Source organism: Ambystoma mexicanum, chromosome 1q (assembly GCF_040938575.1).
Source record: "Ambystoma mexicanum isolate Mex_15411 chromosome 1q, UKY_AmexF1_1, whole genome shotgun sequence".
Classification (NCBI taxonomy): Eukaryota; Metazoa; Chordata; class Amphibia; order Caudata; family Ambystomatidae; genus Ambystoma; species Ambystoma mexicanum.
The window spans coordinates 44,141,486-44,166,020 of NC_090922.1; the positions used below are offsets into that span (position 1 = coordinate 44,141,486).

Sequence of the window (24,535 nt, forward strand, 5' to 3'; positions counted from 1 at the left end):
GTCTTACTGGCATTAAGGCAGAGATCATTGGCGGCGCACCACTCCTGGATGCTGGACAGACAGTCAGAGATGAGAGAAGGAGAAGAGGAGGTGGAAGAGAGCCTGAAAATGAGTTGGGTGTCATCCGCATAGCACTGAAAGTTGGGGCAGAGAGCGGCAAGAGTGGGGCAAGAAGAGGATAGAGCACGCCTGGCATAGCGGGTCGAACTGTGGCCAAGCCCGTTGAACTGACGCCAAAAGACAGCGGGAAGGGAGCATCAGCTCTGTAAGACACAGGACACTGAAAAGAGGCCTGAGGAGGAAACCAGAATTGGCCAACTGGAATGACAGCCCAAAGGAGCACTGCAGGGAGACAGAAGCTACCTGACCGGTTGCTGTGGGGAACCGGGAGGAGGATGGAAAGGCCCAGCCAGACCCCAGGGTGTGGTGAGAGACTGGATACCCCTAGGGAGTGAGTAACAAAACCACAAGGTGTACAGAGAGGCCCGAGACCCCAGGGCGGTGTAAGAGAAACCAAACCCCAAGGTGGGGTAATAGAGAAAGTTCAGACATCCCCACGGCAGGGTAAGAGAAATAAAACCCCAAAGGCGATGTGAGAGAGATATACAAAACCCCAAGGCAGGCTAAGAGAAACCAGACGCCATTGCGGGGCGGGAGAAACCAAACCCCAAGACAGGGTAAGAGAAAACAGACCCCAACACAGGGTAAGAGAACCGAGACCCCTAGGCGGGTTGACAGGAACCTGACCCCAGGGCAGGAAGAGAGAAATCCGACCCCAAAATGGGGTGAAAGAAACCAGGTCCCACAGTGGGCTGAGAGATACCAAATCCCAAGCAGGGTATGAGACCTGGGGTTAAATCCAGGAGAAAAGTCACTGGAGAGAGTACCACAAAGTTCTTTGGTGGGGATAGCAAGAAGAATATCTGGTGTGGAGTTATGAACCAAGTGGTACCTATTGGAGAAGAAAACTAGAGACTCAGAACAGGTGCCTGACCAATCCAAGGAGAGATAGACTAAACTAATACTGACAGGCAATCACAACGAGGGGAAACTTGAAGAGACACTTGTTCTTCTGCTTCGTACCGCGCTATGGGGCAAGGAGCCCCTTTTAAGAACATCTAAGACTGACATGCAATCCCAAGGATGTAAGGATTGAAGAGACGTTTGATCTCCTGATATTAACTGTGCCATGGGGAAAGGAGCCCCTTTGTTTTGATAAAGAAACATCAAGCTGGGGGCGAAAACCAGCCAACATTCATTCCTTTTGGGCAGAGGCCCTTATTCTAATGTTGCGAAAGTTAGGCTTTTTGTGTTCACAGTGGTAGGGACAGTAATCACGTTAGAATAGGTTTTCATGGCCAATATTTACTTTGTAGGACATCCAGACGAGCACTCTTTTAGACTCCTTTCTTTGCTTTAGAAATGGGGCCAAGAAAGTTAGAGACAGCAAAGGTGTTGGGTATTTTAATAAAGAACATTTTGACTCGAAATGTCACTGTGGTCCTCTCCTGATTCTGACTTCCCACAGGTTAGAGATTGGTCCTTTTTGGAAAGGCTTCTCTCCTCTAACATTACTGGGTGCTCATCCACTGTCCCTTCCTCATAGTTATAGCTTCACAGAAAGCCTTACAAATCCCCATATGTGTTTCATATTGGTCTGTCCAAGTGTGACATGCCAACATTCAAAGATAAAAAAATGCGGCCGCTAATGGCCTCCTGCATCATGTCCTCGAGTATGGTTTGAGCCCTATGGATAGAGGCAATTATGCTTAGTTATTTATTAGGGTCCACCAAGTGCAACAAGACAAAAGCAAGTAGCCTCAGAGCACCTGGGAAGGATGCTCAACAAGTGACCACCAACTCAGGCAGGGTTATAAACTATACGGTAATGGTGAAGGCAATCCTGAAAACATTCTGAGAGAAGAAGGTAAGACCTTTCTGGCAGTGATTGGGATCCCATGTAGACCTAGACCTAGGCTTCAGAGCAGCAAGTGGATAGGCCATAGGGTCTAGACTAGCAGGCCTTTAAGAGAGTGGAAAAGAGGAAGTCGTGGAATCAGAACAATGAAACGAGTGGAAGAGATACGTCTTAAGGCATCTCCAGAACTTGAGGTCTAGGTCCAATCTAAGGCTCGGTAGGCGTAGGTTCCAACGTCAGGCACCATGGACCTGAAGTGTGTCCTCATAATATCTTGTATCTGGCCGCACAGAGTGGAGGAGGACTTGGCTGACTGATCTTGGGCATCTTGTGAGTGGAAAAGGATCAAATAACCCAACAGGTATCCTGGAGAAGACTGCAGAGGAACTTTTGGGTCAGACATGAGGTCTCTTCTTGATCAGGAGCCAATGGGGTGCTTTCCATGCTGATGCCATATGCTCATGTCCCTTCAAACCGAAAAGGAGTCTCATAGCAAGTTATCAAACTCTTAGTAGTTTCAATGCCATCTTTACAGAAAGACCAGTATACCAGTCACTAAAGTAAGCAAGGTGAGGGACATGATTGCAAAGACCAGAGAGATTGTGTGAGGTCATTTCAGGAGAGGAAGGATCCCTTTGCGTAATTGGAAATAGAAGTACACATTTTTGAAGACTGAGTTTATTTGGGCAATGTATAAAGTTTATTCCCAAACATAATTTGTAAGTTTCTAGTGTTCATGACGGGTGTGTGGTGCAGCCATGGAATTCAGCCCTGTGAATGGAAAGGAAGTGATGTGCTAGGACCAATGAGCGAAATCCTTGTTTTATCATCATTCAGAGAAAGGTACTTAAATTGCATCCATAAGTGGATTGAGTGCAATAAATGAGTCCCATCATGGTGGTCGCAGGACCCTTATTCCAGCTGGAAGCGCAGCTGGGTGGTGCTCGGAACGTCCATTGGTCGAGTTGCGGATGGGATAGTTGTTCTTAAGGAGAGGATTTTGTCATTGTGATAGGTCTTCAAGTTGTCAGCAAGACTGTTAGTGAAAGCAAGGGCAGTTTCGCACTGGTCAATGTGTGCCAGCTCGCCGTAGATTCCAAACAGTTTTGTGGAGTTGGAAATGAGCACAATATCAATGCCGAACATACCATAAAAAAGTGACTGTGGGGTCCAGTAATAGAGCTATAAAGAGACGCTTTATCATACTTAATTATTTAATTACGTGCCTAATATCACACCTGAGTTTGGTTTCTAAGCACCGACACGGGGTTCGAATCTGTGTTGTTCTGCTTGGTCTTGCTTCCAAGACCAGCGCGTTGCACCTGTGCTATCCTCCGTTCACTACATGCAGAAAGACGGGGTTCACTACAGAATGAGGTCACACCGGGCCCTGATTTCTGAAATGGTGACTTTAATGTAAAGCAGTCAAAGAAAAGAAGAGATGCGCCATTGGGTGCATTTTGGGTAGGTCAGTTAAAAGGAGCGCAGCACTGAGGGTCTAGGAGAGCATGGGGAAGTGCAAATTTGGCGGAGTAAATAGCAGAACCTTGTGGAACAAGTATAAAAGCGGACTCAGCTACTGTAGTACTTTAATTGGTGCTGGCTGTCAAGTAGGCTGCGGTTCTCCACTGACCAGCCTCTGTAACATCTGGTGTACACAGAATGACAGATATGTTCATATGTTGACTCACGTGCCTGTGAACAAAGCCCTCACACCGTGGTAGTCTACACATTATGGCAATTGTATATGTACAAATACAAACTCAAAATAGTATTTTGTCAATTATTTTCTAGATCAGGGTTAAGACGGAGTGAGGCCACAAGGGTTGACCTCTCCTTCCACTTCATGGTTGACCTATCAGACCCTGCAGCAGGGCACGCTTAGTCCTTTCCCCCCATTTAAGCCATTGTGTTCTTCCACCCTCCCTTCTGCCACCCTAGCGGCAGGGCCACTGCTGCACCTGCTCCCCTATCACCACCTGAGATCTATACATCTCCTGTCATGGGAAGCTCAGATAAAGAACTGGGGTTCTGTATAGAAGCTCCTCATGGAACAAGACATATACGTCTTGTTACTAGGCAGACAGGTGCCGCTGTGACATCCTGTTCTGAGACAAGTTATGGGGGCAAGTTAATGTATAAGGTGAGACAGTGATGACAATGGAACAAGATATTTAAAGGGTTTCAACACCAAGACTTTTTTGGGGAATATGAGTTCCTCCCTTTCTGTTTCATTAGGACCCTCATGCTAAAATATTGCATTTAGTAGCTAGAACAATTACTTGAACCCTTAACGTGTTTAAAATAAAATAATTAAAACAATCCCATAACATAAGAACATCCAGTGGCCACTGCTGAGATTCTGATTCAATGCTGGATTTTCCAGTGGCACCATGTCATGTACCTGGGGGTGCCAGTGGCACCATGTCATGTTCGTTGGGGTGCCAGTGGCACCATGTCATGTACCTGGGGGTGCCAGTGGCACCATGTCATGTTCGTTGGGGTGCCAGTGTCCAGAGGACTTCGAATGCGCCATGCGTCAATGCAAATGTTACACGTGAGAAGTGGTATTATCAGTGCAGAGAGAGGGCGCCACAGGGGCAGTAGGCCTACGGGGTGTTTCAGGGTTAAATCTGGTTAAAACGCGTTGTTTGCAAACTCTGACACCCACTACAGGATATGTGATGGGTGATAAGGCTCGAGTCAATGCATACACACATCTCAGAGCTACCTCTGCCTTCCCACATGACAGAGTGAAACACTGCATCTCTGCCTTCCCACATGACAGAGTTAAACACTGTGCATCTCTACCTTCCCCCATGACAGAGTGAAACACTGTGCATCTCTGCTTTCCCACATGACATAGTGAAACACTATGCCGACAGTGACAGATGATGGACCCATGCAAAACCTGCTCTCTGAAGCAGAGGTGTTACTCCTTTTCACATAGGAAAAGTAGCCCAAGTCGAACACCTCTGAGGGTTTTATGTAATTCCAATGAATTAAATTACCTCGATGTAATTTAGTTCGTTACTATCACTTTGAAAATATACTTTGAAATTGTTTATCCCCATGCCCTCCGTCCCCTTCACTACCAATCCCCATCTCAAACCCTTCCCCACCCACCTGTTACGCCTTACCCCACAAATACATATACAATCTGCGCTGCGGTATTTTCAAAGTAGTAGCCACAAAGTAAATTACATCGAAGTAATTTACTTAGTGGAAAACACGGGAGACCCCTCTGAGAGATTTCCTAGGTTTGTGAGGGTCCAACACTATTGGTAAACCCCACTTTGTTGCTAGGGCACAACTAATTCCAAAACATACAGAATGCTACAAGAAGAGACATTAACATCACAAACCTTAGCCGTTGTACCAGCACCCCTGCGGTATCCAGTGAAAACTTTAACCAGGTACCGGGAATGGTAGGCAGCGTCATTGTCAGCAAGCACAGTGACCTTCACCTGCATGGATGTGGGGGGAAAAGCGTGAATGGACTCCAAAGCCAGATGAGCATTAAAATGTGCTTCTTGTCACATTCAATGTCCATACTCAATCTTTACAAGGAATCTTCTATACACATTTTTAGTCAATAACAAGGAGGCACGGACGATACAGGTGGTTACCCCAGACCCATCCTCAGCTTTTGCACTTTAACCATCATACAACCTGTGAATTAACTTCTGCACCCTTGTATTACAAACACCTTTTATTTCTCTAAAACGTAACTGACACATACTATTAAATCTGAATCAGGTACAAAAAATAAACTAGAAAAAACATTACTCTAAATAAGACACTCTTTTCTATTATGGGTAATTATAATTCTAAAACATGCACAAAGATGCCTTCAGTGCTATAGCATATCAACATGGCATGACATGTTTCTGCCCATTCTCATTGATAATGGAACTTTCATCAGGATGATCATAGTCCGGCTAGGCATTTTTCCTGTTACTGTTCATTTATCAGCTGGTTGTTATATATGGTACTTGTCGGTTTTATTTTTTTTAAAGTGCCTAACCAGTTCATATATTTAAAAAAAGGATGTATAATACCTTGGTTTTGAAACACTGTTTGTATTGTACTTCCATAGGGAAACATTCCTCTTCCCCCCAACTCGTATTGGTCTATTTTTGTTTATTCCCAGGAAGGTAAGCTGTATTAGATTGTTGTGGAAGTAGAGAGGGCTATCCCTTACCTGCATACAGGTGCTGCTTAAAGGCTTGACTCCCACAGTATGGCCACTTGCTTTTTGTCTGTGCTTTAAAAATGTTTCCCATGCATCGTGAGTGCTTTTTTTGTGCCAGTGGCAGTCATTCTGCACATCGAGTGGGTGAAATGCCTCTGAATGTTCCTCTTTCTATTACAGAACAACTGTTTTTTTGTGCTGGCAATGCTATGGAAGGCATAAGCCACAGTACACACTTTCCGTGCAATGTGAGGTGATAAACCAGCTCCTATTACCAAAGCATTTCTATCAACAAAAGTCGAAAGTACTTGTGCTGTCCCAAGCAGGGCTAAACAAAAACAGGTACATTTAGAGGCAACATTCCACTTGCTAGCACATTTTTGAGTAATTATCCTAGGGAAAGCCAACTTACTTTTATTCGGTAAAATAAATCTTTACGTTTACAATAAATAAACATTTCATGAGCAAACAAATTAAAAACAAGACATTTACATATTCTAAGCCTTCCTCAAGTTATTAAAACAAGGCAAGCCGTGCTCGCAGCCTTGGCGTATACAGTGTAAAGAGGAATAGAGAAAACGTAATTAATCCTCGTTGCAAGCCTGAAACATCTTTCTCAGCAGCCACGTCCTGTGGCTGTATCGAGCGGTTGCAAGTGTCACAATGCGGGAGCAACATAGCCTGGATAAGCTCTTAGGACTGCTTTTTAGCACAGAAGTCTCAACCTCTTTGACTTTTCGCATAGTAGAGAGAAATGTGACGCTGTTTCTCTTGTGTTTCCACACATAGGACGCTAAGGGGCACCAGCCCCGGGACCACACAGCCACTGGAAAAATACTCAATCTCAAGCGCATATGCAAAGATCTTTCGAATGGGGGCGAGATTTCACCCAGGTACTGCTTGAAGCCTAATTCGCTAATATGGGCACTATAAACACAAGCAAGATTACACTTGGTGGCATCCTTGAGAAGAAATTCCATTGCAATCCGTTTAGCAGAGGTTTTTGCTTAATTCATAGTTGATCGGCAACTCCCCCTTGGATCACTCCGAGGTTCGCTAATACCCCATTTTTGTAACATCTTCTTGATATGGGCAAACCATTTAAGGCTTTTGCCTCCGTTCAAGGATATAAGATGTAGCAACGCCGCCCTACACTTTTCCAGTCCCGGTTGATACCAGACCCTTATCCAAAAGAAGGCAGGATTAAACAAAGGCCCAAAGGAATGATGTCATACTCCAAATGAGTAGGGGCAGATGAAGCACTCCTGGGTAGAAGCAATAGTTGTTTTAAGAATTTCTTTTCTTTTATATTCAATTGGCCAACCTTCAAATGACCCCTGACCCATACAGCACCGCTGGTTGTAATCGCTTGCTATATAGGTCCAGAGCCGGGGACACAGCACCACTGCCATGACTGCAAAAGTACAACCTAGCAGCATCACTTAGTTTTTCCAGGTTGATGACCGCTTTATCAACCTGGGCAACCCAGCCGGGAAACTCTTGAAGCCTCACCCCAAGATAGTCAAAGTGGTCCACTTGTTGAATCAGGCTACCTCCCACTTTAAGTTGGATCACCCTGTGTTTAGTGGGTTGGGAGCTAAACACCATCGATTTGCTTTTGCTGACGTTCAATTTCAGGTGGAGCTCAGAAGACTTGGCCAGAAAAATAGCTAAAGATTTTTCTAGACCCGGTGGAGTGGTTGAGATTAAAACTGCATCATCCGTGTAAAAAAGCACCAGATATTTGCATGAGGCAAGTTTCGGGCATTCCTGGCACCCGCTCAACAATACATCGATTATTTCCTGTATCTGGATGTTAAAAAGGAGCGGGGCCAGGACGCAGCCTTGTCTAACACCCATGGACACTTAAAACTGGTCAGTTGTCTCACCCTCCGGGCTGTAACGAACACAAGGATTTGTTATAGGGTTTCTTATAGGGTGGGACAAATACGAGGTAACAGAGTGAAGGATGCAGCTTTTTCGTATTGGGGAGGGATAATACTTATAAGAAGGACTTGAATGTGGTAGTTTGGGCCACTTACCGGGTCTCCGGACAGCGGGACAAGGGTCTGTTCACTGTGCAGCGACAAGGCTCTCCCCTAGGGACTCAGCAAGGCAACCGTGGTCTGGTCTCAGTGGACAGCGGGGTGCATCTGCTGGGCAAAGCAGGTAGCGGGGCAAAGCAGGTCCGGTCACTGGATAATCCCAAAAAGGGTTCAGCAGCCTTTCCCCCTTTCTCCCTGAATTATTGGGATTTTTGTAGGATTTCATTCTGGATAAGAAGTTCAGCCTGGATAGGAGGTTCTGCCTGGAGGTGCTCCCTCTGGCCTGGCTCTGTAATCTGGAATCTTGCAGGGTGAATGTGGAATGTCTGGATCTCTGGGTGTTGAGTTGGATTTTGGAGTTTTGGATTTTTTGAATGTCCTGACTTTTGAAAGTCCCCTCCTGTATAGGCAGGATGATTTCAGAGGATTTTTACTATGTGGGCAGAACTAAGATAGACATACCACTAAAATCGGATAGGTCAGGCTGAGGATGTCGCTGCCTCCCTGTAAGCAGATTGGTCTGAAGGAAGTGACACAGTTTTAGTGTGTGTGTTTTTATGAGGTGCTTTGTTATACCACAGTTACTTCTGCCAAAATCAGTTATGACACAAAATGCTCATTTTTATAAACATCACTGTTAAAAAATTAGATAGGCAAATACATATTTTACAAGTAACATTTCTGTCCAAATGCCAAGTTTGTGCGATATTGCTTTGTTCTCCTGGCATTCTTTCGCAATTTGTATGGAAACTATTTCATCAAACATCCTACAAATAGATACACATGAGCCTTAGAGTGTTGGGCACATTTGCATTTAAGTTTCAAAACTGTAGCATGTATGCTTTCCCCAGAAATGTCACTTTGATGCCGTTCACATTCCCCACATGCTAGGATAACATACATAGGCCCTGGTTGGTACCGGTATCGTAACGAGTCTGCCAATGTTCACTGGGGAATTACCATCCCATTCCAAGGTTGGCGGGGCGGTAATTGCTCATTGAACATTGGCCCTTCCCCATTCCCAGTTTTGCCCCATAGGGCTCAATGGGACTGGGGAAGGTGCTAAGTACGGTACCGCAAATTGCGGTACCGTACTTAGCACCAAGGTCCCTTTGCGAGTCCCTACTTTAACGGCTGGTCTAGACCAGCCGTTCAGGTCGGGTCCCGCAAAGGGACCTCCTAGTAAGGCGCTAATGGGTTAACGGCGCCGCAGCTTTTTACGGTGCCGTTAACCCATTAGCGCCAGGGTCCTAATGAGGCCCATAGACTCATTTTAATGGCACATAATTTACATTAAAACCATCCGAATTTCCTGTTACTGCATCTTTAGGTTACTGAATTAAATACTTTAATATAAAAAGTCTTTTAAATCAAATGGATGGCATCTGTCACTGGAGAGCAGTCCTTAAGATTTCCCCAGTCATCCTACCCCCACTGTGTCAGTTCTGGGCAACAGGCTTACCATAGCACCCTTTCATTCTGGCAGATGCAGCTGAAGTGAGGTGTCAAAAGGAATTAACACTTGCCTGTGACAAGGCCAGTTCCCCTGATCCATTGTCCATTGCTTGAGAAATGCAAGGAAGTCTGACGAGGTTGCGAATTCCCCCACCTCTGGGCTTTTCATGTGGAAAGGAGCTTATTTTCCCATGGGGCTAGCATATTAAAAGTGCCTGCCTTTGTAAAGACTGGTTTGACAGCAATTTATGGGCCTAGCCATGATGTTGAAGTTCTTTTTGTGGGGAAAAATACACTACACATAGTACAATTTATATTTTGGCAGCTTTTCTTCCCAACATATATAGTTTTGTTCCAGGGCATGTTACAATATTATTTCCATTCAGCTTGTACCATATCCACTCACTGCTTTGCAGAGCAGTGCAACACAGGTTTGTTTTACTTTCCCTGGTCATTTACAAATGCGACTTTCCTTGCATCTTTATTCTGAACATTTCCATACCTCTGGTCAATTTCTAATACACAGGAATCTGTTCAAAACAACGTTCTTGGAAACTGACATCAGCAAGGGAGCGAGAGTGCTTCTTGTGAGGAATTTTGCCTGTGTTACTTTGTTGCAAGAGTAAATGCTTGCTGTATGGCCTGAAACGAATTGTCTCTGCTCTTCATAGATTTTGCTTGACACAACATGCCATTCAGTGAGGAATGCCCCCATTTTCTGGTGTACAACCTGAATATGGATGAACATGGCTATGTTTTACTAACACCCAAGCTGGGTGATGTTCAAAAATGCAGATCACCACTGCAAAGTCGTTTTACATAGCACATTTTCTTTGGCAGTTTGAAGTCTTGAGCTGGCAGCATAGCAGCGCTGTGCCGGGCTGCCTTTGAATCCTGCTTTTTGGTGCACATGAAGAAAATAACTGCAGCCATTCTTGGGGTGTTCTATGTTCCATCTCGCCACATATGCGCTCTGCAGAGCCAGCGCAGCCATTATTTTTGGTAACTGCTAAAAATGCAGTTTTGATGCAAGGGAATAGGTGCTCAGCAGAGCCAGCACAGCCGTTCTGCTTGTAAATGCTGAAAATGCAGTTTGGTGGTGCAGGGGAGTTCTGCTGGGCTGGTAATTGTACCCCACAATGTTCAACATACTTATCAGCTTTCCGTATTTTATTTTACTCACGTCTTTCATCAAACGCTTCAACGTTTGCTCTCTGAGGATACATTGCTGCCACTCATAACCTTATATTAAAAACAGACCAGTCTCTACAGTTCCTCCCGACTCACTGGTGTATTGAAGGTTCGGCTTTGATCCAGGAGCCAAGGACGATACCACGTCAGCTGCTGTTGCTCCCTGACTCAGCCAGTCATGCAGGAGGGCCCGGGTATCTCAGACACACAGAAAAGAATTCTCTTGCTTTGCATTCTACTTTCAAATCCTCAAAAGTATGACGATCACTCATCGAAAGCTCAAGGGCATCTCACACCTTTCTCTCTCTTCTCAACCTGTTGTCTTTCTCCATCTATTCAGCTGTGGCCTGGAAGAAACTGTTCCTTCGTGTGCTCTGCCTCGCACAAAGAGTGCTCTCATGATCCATCTTTTATCTGTGTGGGGAAGTTCAATGGAGATCAGGTGCGAGTCATTGACAGTGATTGCCTGACTCTACCTGACCATAGTAATGGAACATGTCCGGTACATTGTCCGGGGACCAGCGGGTGAGATGACTTCTGGTTTCTCACAGTATTCCTTGAAAACTGAAAGCAGTGGATCTCGGGATATTTGTTCCATACCAAGGGTACAGGAGTACTGTCCTGGCAGCAGAAATAACCAGAGGCGGGCGACTGCTAAGAACTAAAACCAGAGGTGACAGGGTCACCTGGAAGCACTTTAAACCGAAGTGCTGGTGCACTTGTTGTGGAATCCCGGCAATGGCAAAGGGCCACCCGGTGAGTGTTTTAGGCCAAGTACACAGAGCAAGGCTAGGACCGCCCATTATGTTGACTCCAATAAATGTGATCTGTTTTTTTCCAATATAAGATTATGTTCACAATTTATTATGATGTTGACATTTGGTATTTTGTTTTGTGTGGGTGGGGGGCCTTAGTGGGGGGCTAGCCCTGCTATGCATATTACAGCCTTTCCTGCGCTTCTTCTGCTGTCCTGCAGTTACTTGTCCTGTAAAAACAGCGCATCACACAGATATTTAGCCCAACAGGGGTGCAAAGTCATCTCAGTTATTTGTATTTGTAGGTTTACTTTCAACATTAGGGCTCTTTTGTTGGAATGTGTTCCGCTTTACCTGCATTATTTATTTATTTGGATGTTTTGTGGAGAGATTCAATTCATTTGTCCGCTTTGTGGATGGCGGCAAGGTAGACAATTCTGGACTATAAGTCACCCTATTTGTTTTATCGCCTGATGCTTCATTGCAGAGGTGCACAGGAGCAACTGGCAGTTTCCTGCCAATGGTGAGGCCCAGTCACTCGCTAGAGGGATTGAGGGGGTGGGGGCTATTCTTTGGCTGGTCACTCGTGCAGCTGGGCAACTTAAGCTATCTTTAGTTTTTGCCCTTCATGGGGGTGGGCATAAATAAAATGGTGAGTGTTCAGCACTGTAACAATCCTTCCTATGTGAATAGCAAAGGGTCCATCTTGGACTTTGTGTGTGTTTGCATTTTGGTAAGTTTTGCTTTTACATTATAATTGCGAGGCTAGAGGCGGCAGAATGCAGGGAATAGGACATGCTAGTCACCAGTTCTTCAGGGTTGTGTTATCAAAGAATGGTCACCAGCATTTATCAATGCTTGAAACAGGTAGGTAGCTTGTTGGCATGTATTAAGTAATAAAATGTGAAGTGTCACAAAAAATCTAAACTATTTTTGACTGTGGATTAAGCCGATTTCTACAGTTTTAAATGTATTAATTTCACCTTATCTTTCACTAATTCATTCATTCCAGACCGTGGTCGGGATATGGATTTAAAAGTCAGATGGCCCATCCCAGTCAAAACAACAAAGATGCTGATGTTTTCACACAGGTGGGTCAGTAAAGATAACTTGCCCTTAGGATCCATTTTCCATCAGTTGCTCCCTGGTAGCAACCTCTTGACTGGCAGAAAGGCCTTATGTTATTATAGCAGAGAGCGAAAAAGGAACAATGAAAAGGGCAGTTGGAATCACAGCGCAGAGCGTTTATGGAGCCACCCCAGTAATGATCCCTCTAGATTCAACACATGCTCTCTACTGGACAGTGCCCTCATCCTCTGACCCCAGGGAAAACAGAGAGGACGACACAGGGCTGCATATTATCAGTGCACTGCCCGGGAAGACTTGTTAAAAAGGTAACTGCTGCAATGTCTTCATGCTGGTTTTAACACTCTGTGATCAGCAACATTAACAGAAGAAGGGAGGTGTTTTAATGCTCGGGGGCAAGGCAGGGATGTCATTTCGGGGTCGCCAGCGGTCGCAGCCAGGGGGCCGCAGTGGCAACCCCAAATTTTTAACCCCCCCCAAAAACGAATGCACTTATTTGAAAAAGAAAATAACGGAAGCTCCTGGTGTGGTGGGGGTCCCTGTGGTGTGGGGGCCACACCACACCAGGTCTGGTGGGACCCCGTCCCAGTCATCACCCATCAGGGTGAAGGCTGGACCGGGGAGGTGCTCAGTACGTGTTGGGGTTGGAGCACCCCGTGACATGTGGCACATGTCACATGCCACGTTCAGCGCCAACCCCTTCTCCTTCTGCTTCCTTGCAGCTCAGATACAGGAACTAGGAAGCTCTTGCAGCTTCCTGGTTCCTGTTTGTGAGTGGCACGGAGGAGCTGAGGGTGGCCAGGAAGGACGGACCGAAGCTGCAAGAAAAAGGTAAGAAGGCTTTTTTAAAAAATATGATGTGTATTTTGCATGTGTGAAGTGCGTGTCAGATGTATGTATGTGAATGGTGGATGAATGAGAAGTAATGCAATGTCATGTGTGTTTTTGAATGTTCTTGGTGGGTGGGGTTGTTCCTGTGTAGTGAAGGCAATGAGTGGATGTAAGAGAAGGTGTGAGTGAGTGAGTGACTGGTGGGTGAATGAGTATGAATGCGGTAGTGCGTGTTTGAATGTTCTGGGTGGAGGTTGGGTGTGTGCCTGTGTGGTGAACGCAGTGTGAATGAATTTGAGAGGGGATGTATGGGTGAGTGACCAGTGGGTGAAAGGGGATGCACGTGTGCATGTGTGTGTAAAGCCCTGGGAGAAAGGGGATCACTGGTGCATTTTTGCCACATCCTTTATTGACTTTGCATGTTTTATTGGTATTTTCGGGCAGAGCCAAGTTCATGTGTCTCATTACCTGGCTAGACTGGCATTTTGGTGCAGTCAGTCTAGCCATTGCTTACTGTGGTATAACATTTATTACCCAGCATCTTCAGAAAAGCAAGAATGATAAGTAGTGTTACCTCACTAAACTGATGTTTTGGCGTAGCGGCCTGTATATTTATTACTGTAGCATGACTTTTTATTAACTGAGCATCTATGATGAATAAAGCATGATAAGTGATCTTATGGGTCTAGACTGGCTTACACTGGAATCAGTTTGGACAGGTTTTCATATTGTGACACGTCACTTGTGATGACCAAACCAATGGGAGTATGTTCTTACATAGGAGTATTGGCAGAGCCATTTTTGTGCCCAGTGTCAGCAATGATACTGTAAAAAAACATTTTAAAGCAAACATGAGTATGTCTTACATGGGAATACTAGCATATGTTGGTGGAGCCAGCATGGAAATGTATGGGCACAGCCAGCATGAAAATGTTTTTTTATACTGGCATAAATTGCAGGCATCGCCATGATAATGCATTGGGAAATGCCCTGTGCACATTTGGTGACTTGCATCTATTGTAATTTTGTTCGTTGTTTTTCCCCGACACCCTACAAAACCGAGTGTTGGCCTTTTACCCAAATTGTTGGCTTTTTACAACATTTTCACAGAAGGTGTGCTGTGTAATGCACCATTTTAACCCATTCTTCAAAACAGTTTCTGAGGGGCGGGAGAAGAACCCCTCCTGGCCCCCTCACCCATCTAAAACCTAGTCTTATTAGTTTGGGCTCCCTCGCTATGCTTGGTCGCAATCGCATACTTATGGCAAATATTTACACCCTCCAAAAAAACAACTTTTGTGGACCAGGCAACACCCCCTTCTTTCTACACTTCATGAACATTTAAGCTTTGATTAAAAAAACGTATTTACTTGTTTCATCTGGAGTAGTGCATGCCCCTGCGGCGGCATAATCATTATGGACATTGCGCATACGTGGTGGTCTGGGCCAGCCCGAGGTGTGGCGTGCCCTCTGCTTTGTTAAGGAACTTCAGGTGGGGTTCCCACAGCGTGGCTCACGGGGGGGGGGAATTTTGTGCTACGCCATTGGGCACCACTGGGTCTGACAAAGGGCTAGTGTGCAGTGCGCACCTTGAAGTCTGTCAGTGAGTCCCCGGGTGAGAAGCAACTTGTGGGTGTTTTCAATTTAAAATAACTGCGTGGTGGAACTGATTTATGTGTGCAGCAATAATATTACATAAATTGGTGGGGGCTTTTTAAGTCCCCTGGCACCCAGTATTACGCTTAGATAATTAAAACTATAGTGGGTCTTGGGTATATTGAAAGAACCTTTTCCAGTTATTATAATGTTATACAAAGATAACATTATCAGGTGCACTCCCGTGTGTGCAATCAAACCGGTCTAATAGGTTTCTTCTATCGTAGTGGTAGCTGACTCATAGATACATTTATAACCTGGGAATTTTGTTAATACTAAATCCTGGTCAATTATTTAATTTTCAGGCCTTGCTATTGCAGCATTCTGCTGCCGGGTAAAAATCAGTGCCCGCCTCCTCAGGTCAGTGCTTTTTTGGCTTGTTTAACACAGGAATGCCACAGATAACGGGTACTTCTGTGTCCATTGATCTATAGATGTTACATACACTAGCTGTAGCCTGTATTAGAGATTTCGGTTACCCTGTTACAAGTACTGCATTATGTATATTTTACATATAGACCCCATGTCGAATCTGGAAAATGACATTCCCTAAATGTGTGATCGTGGACAAATCACACCTCCCTCTGTGCCTTGGTTCTTACCCATGGCAGAAATGAGAGTGACTTGAAACACGGGTGCTAGACGCATCTGAAAAATCTGAAGGTCGTTTGCCATCCCTTCCCGTGATATCACTTGGGGGCGGGGTTAAATGACATCACTTCCTGTGATGTCATCGGTGGGCCAACAATCCTGTTTTGTCACTTCCACTACCCCAGGCATTTTGGTGAAATGACGTCCCTGGGGCAAGGAGCACCTTTCATAAGTTGTGGGAAGCAGATCACCCATAAACCCATTGGTAGTTGTGCCTATGGACTGACTTTACACTATAATGGGCAGAGTAGCAGCAGACTGTGTTGTTGTTCTTCCCGTACTGCCCACTATATAAGGTGAGTGCCTACAAACGAGTTTATCCATTCGCACCCGCCAAAGCCATGAATCTGCTTCCAATGAGCAGGGATTGGGAACAGTAAACATATAGCAGGGTGCTATAGCGGACCGTGCAATTGTTGGTGCCTAAACAAATACTGCGCAGATAACAATATATACGTGTACTCACATAGAGAGGGCTCCCCTCCTTCCACAGTCCTTTCCCTGCTTGATTCATAACCCTCCTTGCAACATTGGAAAACACAAGATAGGGCTAGGGCGTAGCCGAACTAACATCACATTAACGGATGGTTCAAATTACAGACTTGTGTGGATGTCAGTCTGCCTTCAATTAAGCAAGGACTGTGACGAATTGTGAGGAGGAAGAGTAAGGAGTAATGAAGATTTGCATACGTGATCTGCCATTGTTATCCATGTGCTTCCTAGCTAGGTGGCTGCGACAGAAATACCAATGTATTTGAGCTGGTCAGATAGCACTGCGAGTAGAGCGCTCACTTTGACATCTGTGCAGAGCTTGACGACACAGGTTCAAATCCTGGCAGGGCCAAACTCAGCCTTTCATACTTCCGAGGTCGATAAATGAGCACCACACACAGAGGGTACTAAGCAGCACTCAGATACCTGAGGGTTTGTAGCACTATATAAATGCAAATTATGATTATAATTATTATATATTTGCACACATAGGGCCTCATTACAACCTTGCAGGTCTGGAAACAACATTGCCGGTGCTTCCGTTGTCCCCATTCCCATAGAGTCAGACTATGGGAATGGGGACTTACGATTTGCTGGCTCCTGACTTCCCAGACTGCTGGGGTTGAAATCCCCTGTTGTTACCGGCAAGTCAGGCGGCAGTAAATTATTCTGAATCCGGCTGTAGCACCGGCAGGGTTACCGCTGGACTCGGAATGAGGCCTATAGTCCGTAGAAAGAATATCCCTCAGGAGTGACACTGTTTGGCCACATACTCAGTGAATGTTACCATCCATTATAGGAAGAAAAGGCATTCTTCCTCCACACATGATCCAAATCACCGAGCCAGACATGAACGTTTCTGACACTGTAGCAGAACAAGCCTACTGCAAATATCACAATAATAAGCAAAATGGCTCACCTTCCTCCTGTCCTCTGTATCTTTCCTAAACGCCAAGATTGCAGCGAGGATGTAGACCCCTATGAGGGTAGCCAAGAGAATCAGGGCAACTGGATTATTGGCAGCATTGGCAAACAGCTTGGCAGTGTCTCTGATATCCACCAGTCTGGGCATGACAAGGAAGGTACTGCCAAAAAAGGTCAGGTGGTGGCAGAGGCACTGGGTGCTGGTTTCTGTGGTTTTAGGTCCAACCTGAAAAAATGGTCATAACATATCGATAATTTATCTTATGAGACCAGAAACTGACCCTTCAAGCTCTACAAAAGGGAAATACAAGAAATAGTGTACAGGCAAACTGGGTCCACAATTTCCCTTGCGTTTGTGTTTCAATCCCATTTTTATCACCTTGGGTATGTAGTTTCCTACTTTTCCCCCTTTCCAGCATACTTGGAAATTCTGTCACACGCCACAATAAATATCACTCAACTTTTACCCACCCCTCCAGCCTCCTAATCTCCCCGCACCCCCACACAAAATATCATGCATTCTGCTGTATAGTTTATGCCATGTCTAAAATGTTTGCTAACTTCTTTGAAAGTTTAGGATTTTTTTTTCTGAAACAGGATTTAAAAGAGCATGTTGGCCAGTAAACTGAGCTGTTTCCCAATGCTTTATCGGCCCACTCTGCTGCCACCTGTTAACCTAAGTAGGTAACTACAGCAGAGGGAGGGGATTAGAAAGGGGCGGTGTATATGCAGATAATTCTCAGAGTAGCCCAGCAACTTTCTAAAATGCACCCAGTTATCACAATGCCACAGGAACCCTACAGGCTTGTTGTCTGGCCCAGTGACTACTTGGACAGCAGCCTCAGGACTGTATTCTCGGGAGGGAACCATCACATTAAAGTTACTCAGTTCTCATTGTTGCAGAAACAGAAGCCAAAGGGGCAAGGTATGTAGAGGGAAACAATGCAAAATTACCTTTGTACACAGATGGGACTAGAAAATCCGGAGAAGAAACAAACAGGCATATCATACACACGTCTAGGTATATGCCAAATGGGAAGGATTGTGGGTGGGCATCTATTTGTACTGCAGAATTTTCAGTGATTCCTATGACAATGAACAAATGCATCATGTATGTAAAGGCTCCAGACGTGGTAATGTTCTCAGACTCACTAAGCGCATTAGAGACACCTCCACGCATCCCAAAAGAAGTCACCACGCCAACCAACTCTGCATACCCCCCCATCAAAAGAGCTAACACTGGAGGCATCTGTTTTCCTCATCGAGCACCCAAACTCTGGAATGCCCTTCCCAACGCACTCAGAGCTGAAACCTCCCTCACTACCTTCCGCAAAACCCTCAAAACCACACTGTTCAATTAACACACTGCTGCTCCCCCCTCTACCCTTGCTCTCTTCTCCGTGCTGCCACTCTTACTCTATGTATGCTCCTGCCCATCTATAACTCTGTATATCAGGTAACTAAGTATTTGGGTCCTCTGTAAACAGCAAGTATCTCTGTAACAGCGCCACGATGCCTCAGGGCTGATGCACGCTTTATAAATGCTAATACATAAATAAATAAATAAATAAACAAATAAATAAATTGACATCCTTGAAGGAAGGTAGGGGAGAGAGGCAGGGCATGTAAAATATAATAACATGGTGCAATCTAGGCCTAAAAACGGGGATAAACAGAACAGGCATGAGTACCAAGTCATTCAGGGGTAAGAAGCAATGATAGAGCAGACTCTGCAGCAGGAGAGAGGTTGGAGTGCAAGTAGACTTTAGCATACCACTAAATGAAGGCTACATACAAAGCATGATTAAGAGGGCACTCATGACAAAATGGCAAGATATATGCGCAAGTAGTAGCGGAGGGAGAGACATTTTTGACATACAAAATGAGGTCAGCATTAGAAATAGGGTTACCCGGAAATCAGGAAAGCACAGTGACCAGACTTCCATTGGGTCATACCAAACTGAATGATATGTCATACGAGATGGGCCAGCATGGATGCGGAGACTGTGATCTCTGCGGAGCGGCAGAAACCATTCAGCACCATCTGCTTGAGTGCAGTGAGTGTGGAGGATGATGTGAGGACATTGGGAGAGGGGATGGTCCATCAAGAGACATATTGAGAGAGGACAGGACTGCACAACAGAACAGAAAGGACAGAACATACTATGCCATGTATCTGAAAGAGGGACATTGGGGAAGCTGTAGGAGACATTAGCAGACGGACATAATATGACGATGGGTGCACACTGTCCAATACACTGACGGAGGTTGCCGAGAGAAACCCCTAAGAAGAAGGACGATGCAACACAGAAAATGGTCCAAATGAATAGAGGAACACAGAAGAGATGGCTAGATTATAAAACACATTGCGGATTAGACCCAGATTAGGTCACTCGAGGCTGAGTCAACATTTACATAAAATAGGCAAACATGGAACTGGAGAATATATTCACTGTGCACAAGCAGATACTACATAGCACTATTTTCTGGGAATGTGTAGAGTATACAAAGTAAAGATTAAAGGATATTATATATTTGGGTTACAACAATAGAGGCTATATTAAAAGGAAGCCAAGAGATGAGAAAATAAGAAAAAAACGGATGGCTTTGAATTACCTAAACCATACAGAAAAGTGGGGGAAGTTGTGATGGTTGCGAACAACACCAAGTAGAGGTTGTATAACTTCAATCCATTGGAGGGAAGTTGCCCAGATGAAATACCAGGAAGAAGAAGAAAAAGAACTGCCCGTTCGTTGACGTTTGTGGCTGAGGAGTCCTCTAATGCAGGACGTTTGGTGCAGTGGTTCTAGGTTTGTATTCCCAACGACTCCATTTCGTCTCATCATCACCCTCCATGTTGTGGGACGACCTTTGTGTGGCGAATGAAATATATGACTTTCTGAGGTATTGATCTATGATGGAAGGATACTCAGTGTGTCGCTGGAAATGTGAATTCCCTATTTCCATGGCCACCCAGCATCTAGCGGTCACTACTGGCTCACAAAGACTGCCATCTTGATTCATATCAAAGGTAAGGATAGCACGGGCAAGCCGCGACCACCTACATACTAAGCAAATGGTTGGGTCAGATTTGAGAATCATCTTGATAAGATGGGCTGGCTCTCCAAGGGACCATCCTCTCCATACAGTTCTCTATTGGCCCATTGCCTTGCCCCTGCCTTCTCCATCTCACACTCTCAACTCTTCACATAGCAGTTTTAGATGCCATTAACATCGGCAGCTCCAGAACCTTCCATCTGGTGGAATATGGGGAAGTGATTTTCCTCCCCTCTTGGTATCAGGCTACCATATCCACACACACACACACACACACACCCCTGAGTGTACTTCTTCCACACCACCGGACACACTCTCCGTTCCTCACTTCTGTTTGTATCAGTCTTAGGCCCAAATACACACATACTTAGACAAGCGTTGGTGAAGCCGTGGCGTCAGGCGACCACTGCGTTGTTAGCAGGTTCAGTATCAACGATAATTTATTTACTTATGTACACAGCAGAAGAAGGTCAATGGGACGAATGACCCTTCCCCTCTCATTGCAAGTTATTTGTTTTATGGACTCAGAACTTCAGTTTGGCTCATCCCAATACCCTGCAAGCGATCCAGTGGCAGAAAGGGATAATCTCACTCTTGGTGATTTAAACAGAAATTCATCTCTCATTTCTGAACCAACACATAGGCTAAAAGATCTCAATTAAGTAGCCGATTCATGGAATTAATGTGCGCCGCGCAAGTGTGAGAAAGCGTGCGAATCGCCGGGCAAGTGTGAAAATCGCGGCGCAAGCGTGCAAAAGCCGCACACATCGATTCATGGAAGTCCGTGCGTGTGTAAATCCTGGGATGTGCGCTAAAATCCTGCATGGCGCACGTGGGCGCACACGTCATCAAACGGCGTGTGCTACGTGCACAGCGAAAGCGCACATAGCGATGCGCACACAACAAAAGTAGGCGGAACACGGGGCGTAACACGCGGAATGGGGAACAACGTGTGAAAATGTGGGCGTTACAGGGGAAGTACAGGAGGCAAATGCGTGGAACGCCCACACGCGCGCCTACAACACGTATTCATGGAATCGAACAGGGGAAACACGTGTGCCAAAAAAGACGCGCTAATCCGGAAACACGTACGCCAGCAGGAAGCAGGCATACGCGGCCCCGCGCAGCATAAAAGTGTGCGCAAACAACAAACAAGCTCAGACGCTACGATGAATATACCATTCCTCGTAGCAGTGGTCGTGGGACACCGCAGGAGGAGGAGGATAGCCAGGCCCAGAATTTTTACACCCAGGACCAGGCTTTTTGGGATGCCTGATGACCAGGTGTATGGGAGGTACAGGTTCCCACCACACATAATACTCGACCTGGTGAGTGAGTGGGAGGATGACCTCACATCACCCACCCTGCGCTCCCAAGCACTGAGCCCCTTGGAAAAGGTGCTCAATGTACTGCACTTCTTGGCCACTGGTTCATTTCAGCAGACAAGTGCCATAGTGGGGGTTGGGGGGTCTCACAGGCCACGCAGTCACGCTGCCTACACCAGGTGTTGGCCATCATGACTGCACACTCTTCAGTCCGCAGGCACATATACATGCCCAGAACACCTGCAGAAAGGCAGACTGCCATCCAGGACTTTAACGGGGTGGCACACTTCCCCAAAGTGCTAGGTGCCATTGATTGCACCCATGTGGCTCTACGTCCTCCCAGGGCAACTGAGCATATCTATAGAAACCACAAGCACTGGCATTCCATCAACGTGCAGGTAGTATGTGATGCCAAGGGAATCATCACCTCAGTATATGCCAACTATCCAGGGTCCGCCCATGACAGTTTCATTTTCAGAATGTCACCCCTAAACTGGGACCTAGAAGCTGGGCGGCATGGCGATACATGGCTGCTTGGTGAGTATAAATGCCTCTGCAAATGCATGCATGTCAGATACTGAGTAATGTCACAGCCCCACTAATGATACCCATCATCACCTCCCCAGGGGACAGTGCCTACCCTCTGAGCACCCCAACACACCACCCAAGTTAAGATACAACACAGCCCATATTGCAACCCGGGGCATAGTGGAGCGCACATTCGGAGTGCTCAAGTCACGCTTTCGCTCCCTTGACCGCTCTGGTGGGCAGCTGCTATATGCGCCCCCAGTAGTGTGCAGGATCATAGTGGCAGCATGTGTTCTGCACAATGTTGCAACATGCAGGGGCCTGCGGGTGGACATGGTGGTGCCCCCACATGCCCAACCACATGCATGGGGAAAGGGGACGTGGTGAGGCAGCCCGTACGCAGCTGGTGGCTAATTACTTCACCTAAAATCACACCCCTGTGGAGTGCACACAGCCCTGGCACATACCAGCTGACAATCAATGATGATGACATAAGGGACAGTCAACTGTCACAACCATACCAGCCTGAGATTGGTCACCTGGAAGTGTTACATTGTGTGCATCCCTACCTACTGAAAGACAACCAATGCTGTGTCACAAAAAGGCACACATTTATGCTGCATGAATGACTACCCCCTTGCAAAATACAACATGAAAATAGTGCCATGTCCCTCAACCCCTCCCCATCTCAGCTACCCAACACACCATGGCATGTCATGCAATGTGAAACCAAACAAATGAATGCACAACACATGACACAAGTGTCACAAAGTGCACTGTCCCAAATCGAAACAGGCCACAGACAATATGCTCCCAGTAATCAATAACAAACAGCACACATGAACAAATACTTACCAGCAACACAATACAGCAACACAGGATGAAACAGGGCCAAAATTTGACAGTACAAAATCAAAGTAGTGCAAGTCTTACAACCTGAATAAGCCAGCACATCAACCCCTTCCAACTGCAGAGGGTTGCTGTCAGGCAAACGTGTCAGCGTAGTGCATACAACATGAACTGCATCTTCAAAGGAGACGGCCTTATGAAGACATGAAGAAGGTACCGGTGAATAAGGAGGAAGACCTGGATGCACCAGCACATATCAATACACCATGCAGTGTTCAATACAACAACAATCCCCACTAGGGATGTCCACACAGCTCATGGGAGCCCAATGTCACTGTGTAAGTCACTGTCACTTGGTCACACCCTTTGCAAGCCCATGGAAAAGGGAAACAGGAGGGGTGTGTGTGTCAGGAACCCAAGCATCTAACCCAAACACAGGACAACCCTGCATGTGCCCAGCTGGAATACACAGTGGATGCCCACAGGAGCCACACAAGGCAACACACTGTAAAAAAAACCAAAAACATCAAGAATGGCCATGTGTGGGCCGGGGGGGGCACCCAGGAGGTTCGAGGACAGGGTGCACACCAACACCCACCTGCGTGGATGTTGCAAAAATAATTACCTCCATGGGCTCATGGCCTGCACGGCTACGCCAATGTGGGAGAACTGCTGTCGCTCTCTTCCCTCTCTGCTGCTACATCAGAAGGTGGCGGTGCTATGGGAGGCAGCCCACGCAAAGCCCTGGTATGGTCCTCCATGGCAGCAAGCATGCGGGTGTGGAAGGTCTCGTTCTGGAGGATGATAGTATGGAGATCCCCATGCAGCACCTCACGGGTTGCCTGCATTTCTGCACGCATGGCCTCGCGTGATGCCCGGATCTCCTCATGAGTTGCCTGCAGCTCAGCTGAGAGTGAACATGTGAGCTGCTCCTGCTGCTGTTCTGCCCTAAAATTTCAGGAAGTCTCAAGTTCAACCAGATTCTCCCTAAGGAAATGAAGTTCTAACCTCAAGGCTTCCCTGTGGCCCTGGGACTCTACAGATATGGCTTCGTGCAGAGTCTCCAGTGCCGCCCGTCGGCCCCTGTTGGACGCCAACATGTCCTCCCTGTGTGATTGGCAAATGGACTCTGTTGCCCGCTGTTGGAGCTCCATCTGCCTTTCAGGGGGGAGAATGGAAGTGGCCACCCTCTCCATTGCCTGAGCCATCATTTCAACTGATGCTCCCTGTTGTGCTGCTATACCGTACATGGAGTTTTCAGATACAGTATTGCCTGGTGGCGCACGGCCACCGCGTCGGCGGGCACCACACCTGTTTGGGGCAAGGCGATCTGCACCTTGCTGTGCTGGCACTGCCTGAGGCTGCAGGACTGCATTCCCCCTCTGATCTGCTGGCCCAGGAACAGGATCAGATGTTGTGGAGTGTGACCCTGCATCCGTAACCGCCAAAGGCAGAGTTACAAACACTGACATCCCCATAGAGGGGTCTACCCCTGGTTGAGGTGGGTTGGACAGAACAGCATCCCTGCCAGAAACACTCACCTGTGACAGTACATAAGTCTCATCATCCGATTCAGC

At 46.3% G+C, this 24,535-nt stretch overlaps 1 protein-coding gene across 1 annotated transcript in view; it reads right to left on the minus strand.

Annotated features, from left to right (window-relative positions):
- The window catches only part of PKD1L3 (polycystin 1 like 3, transient receptor potential channel interacting), a 130,828-nt gene that overhangs the window by 93,673 nt on the left and 12,620 nt on the right, over positions 1 to 24,535 (minus strand). Inside the window, exons 4-5 of the mRNA XM_069642533.1 lie at positions 17,195 to 17,425; positions 5,284 to 5,385 (exon numbers count right to left, since the gene is read on the minus strand). Coding sequence (XP_069498634.1) covers positions 5,284 to 5,385; positions 17,195 to 17,425 — 333 coding nt within the window. The remainder of the gene's footprint in view (positions 1 to 5,283; positions 5,386 to 17,194; positions 17,426 to 24,535) is intronic.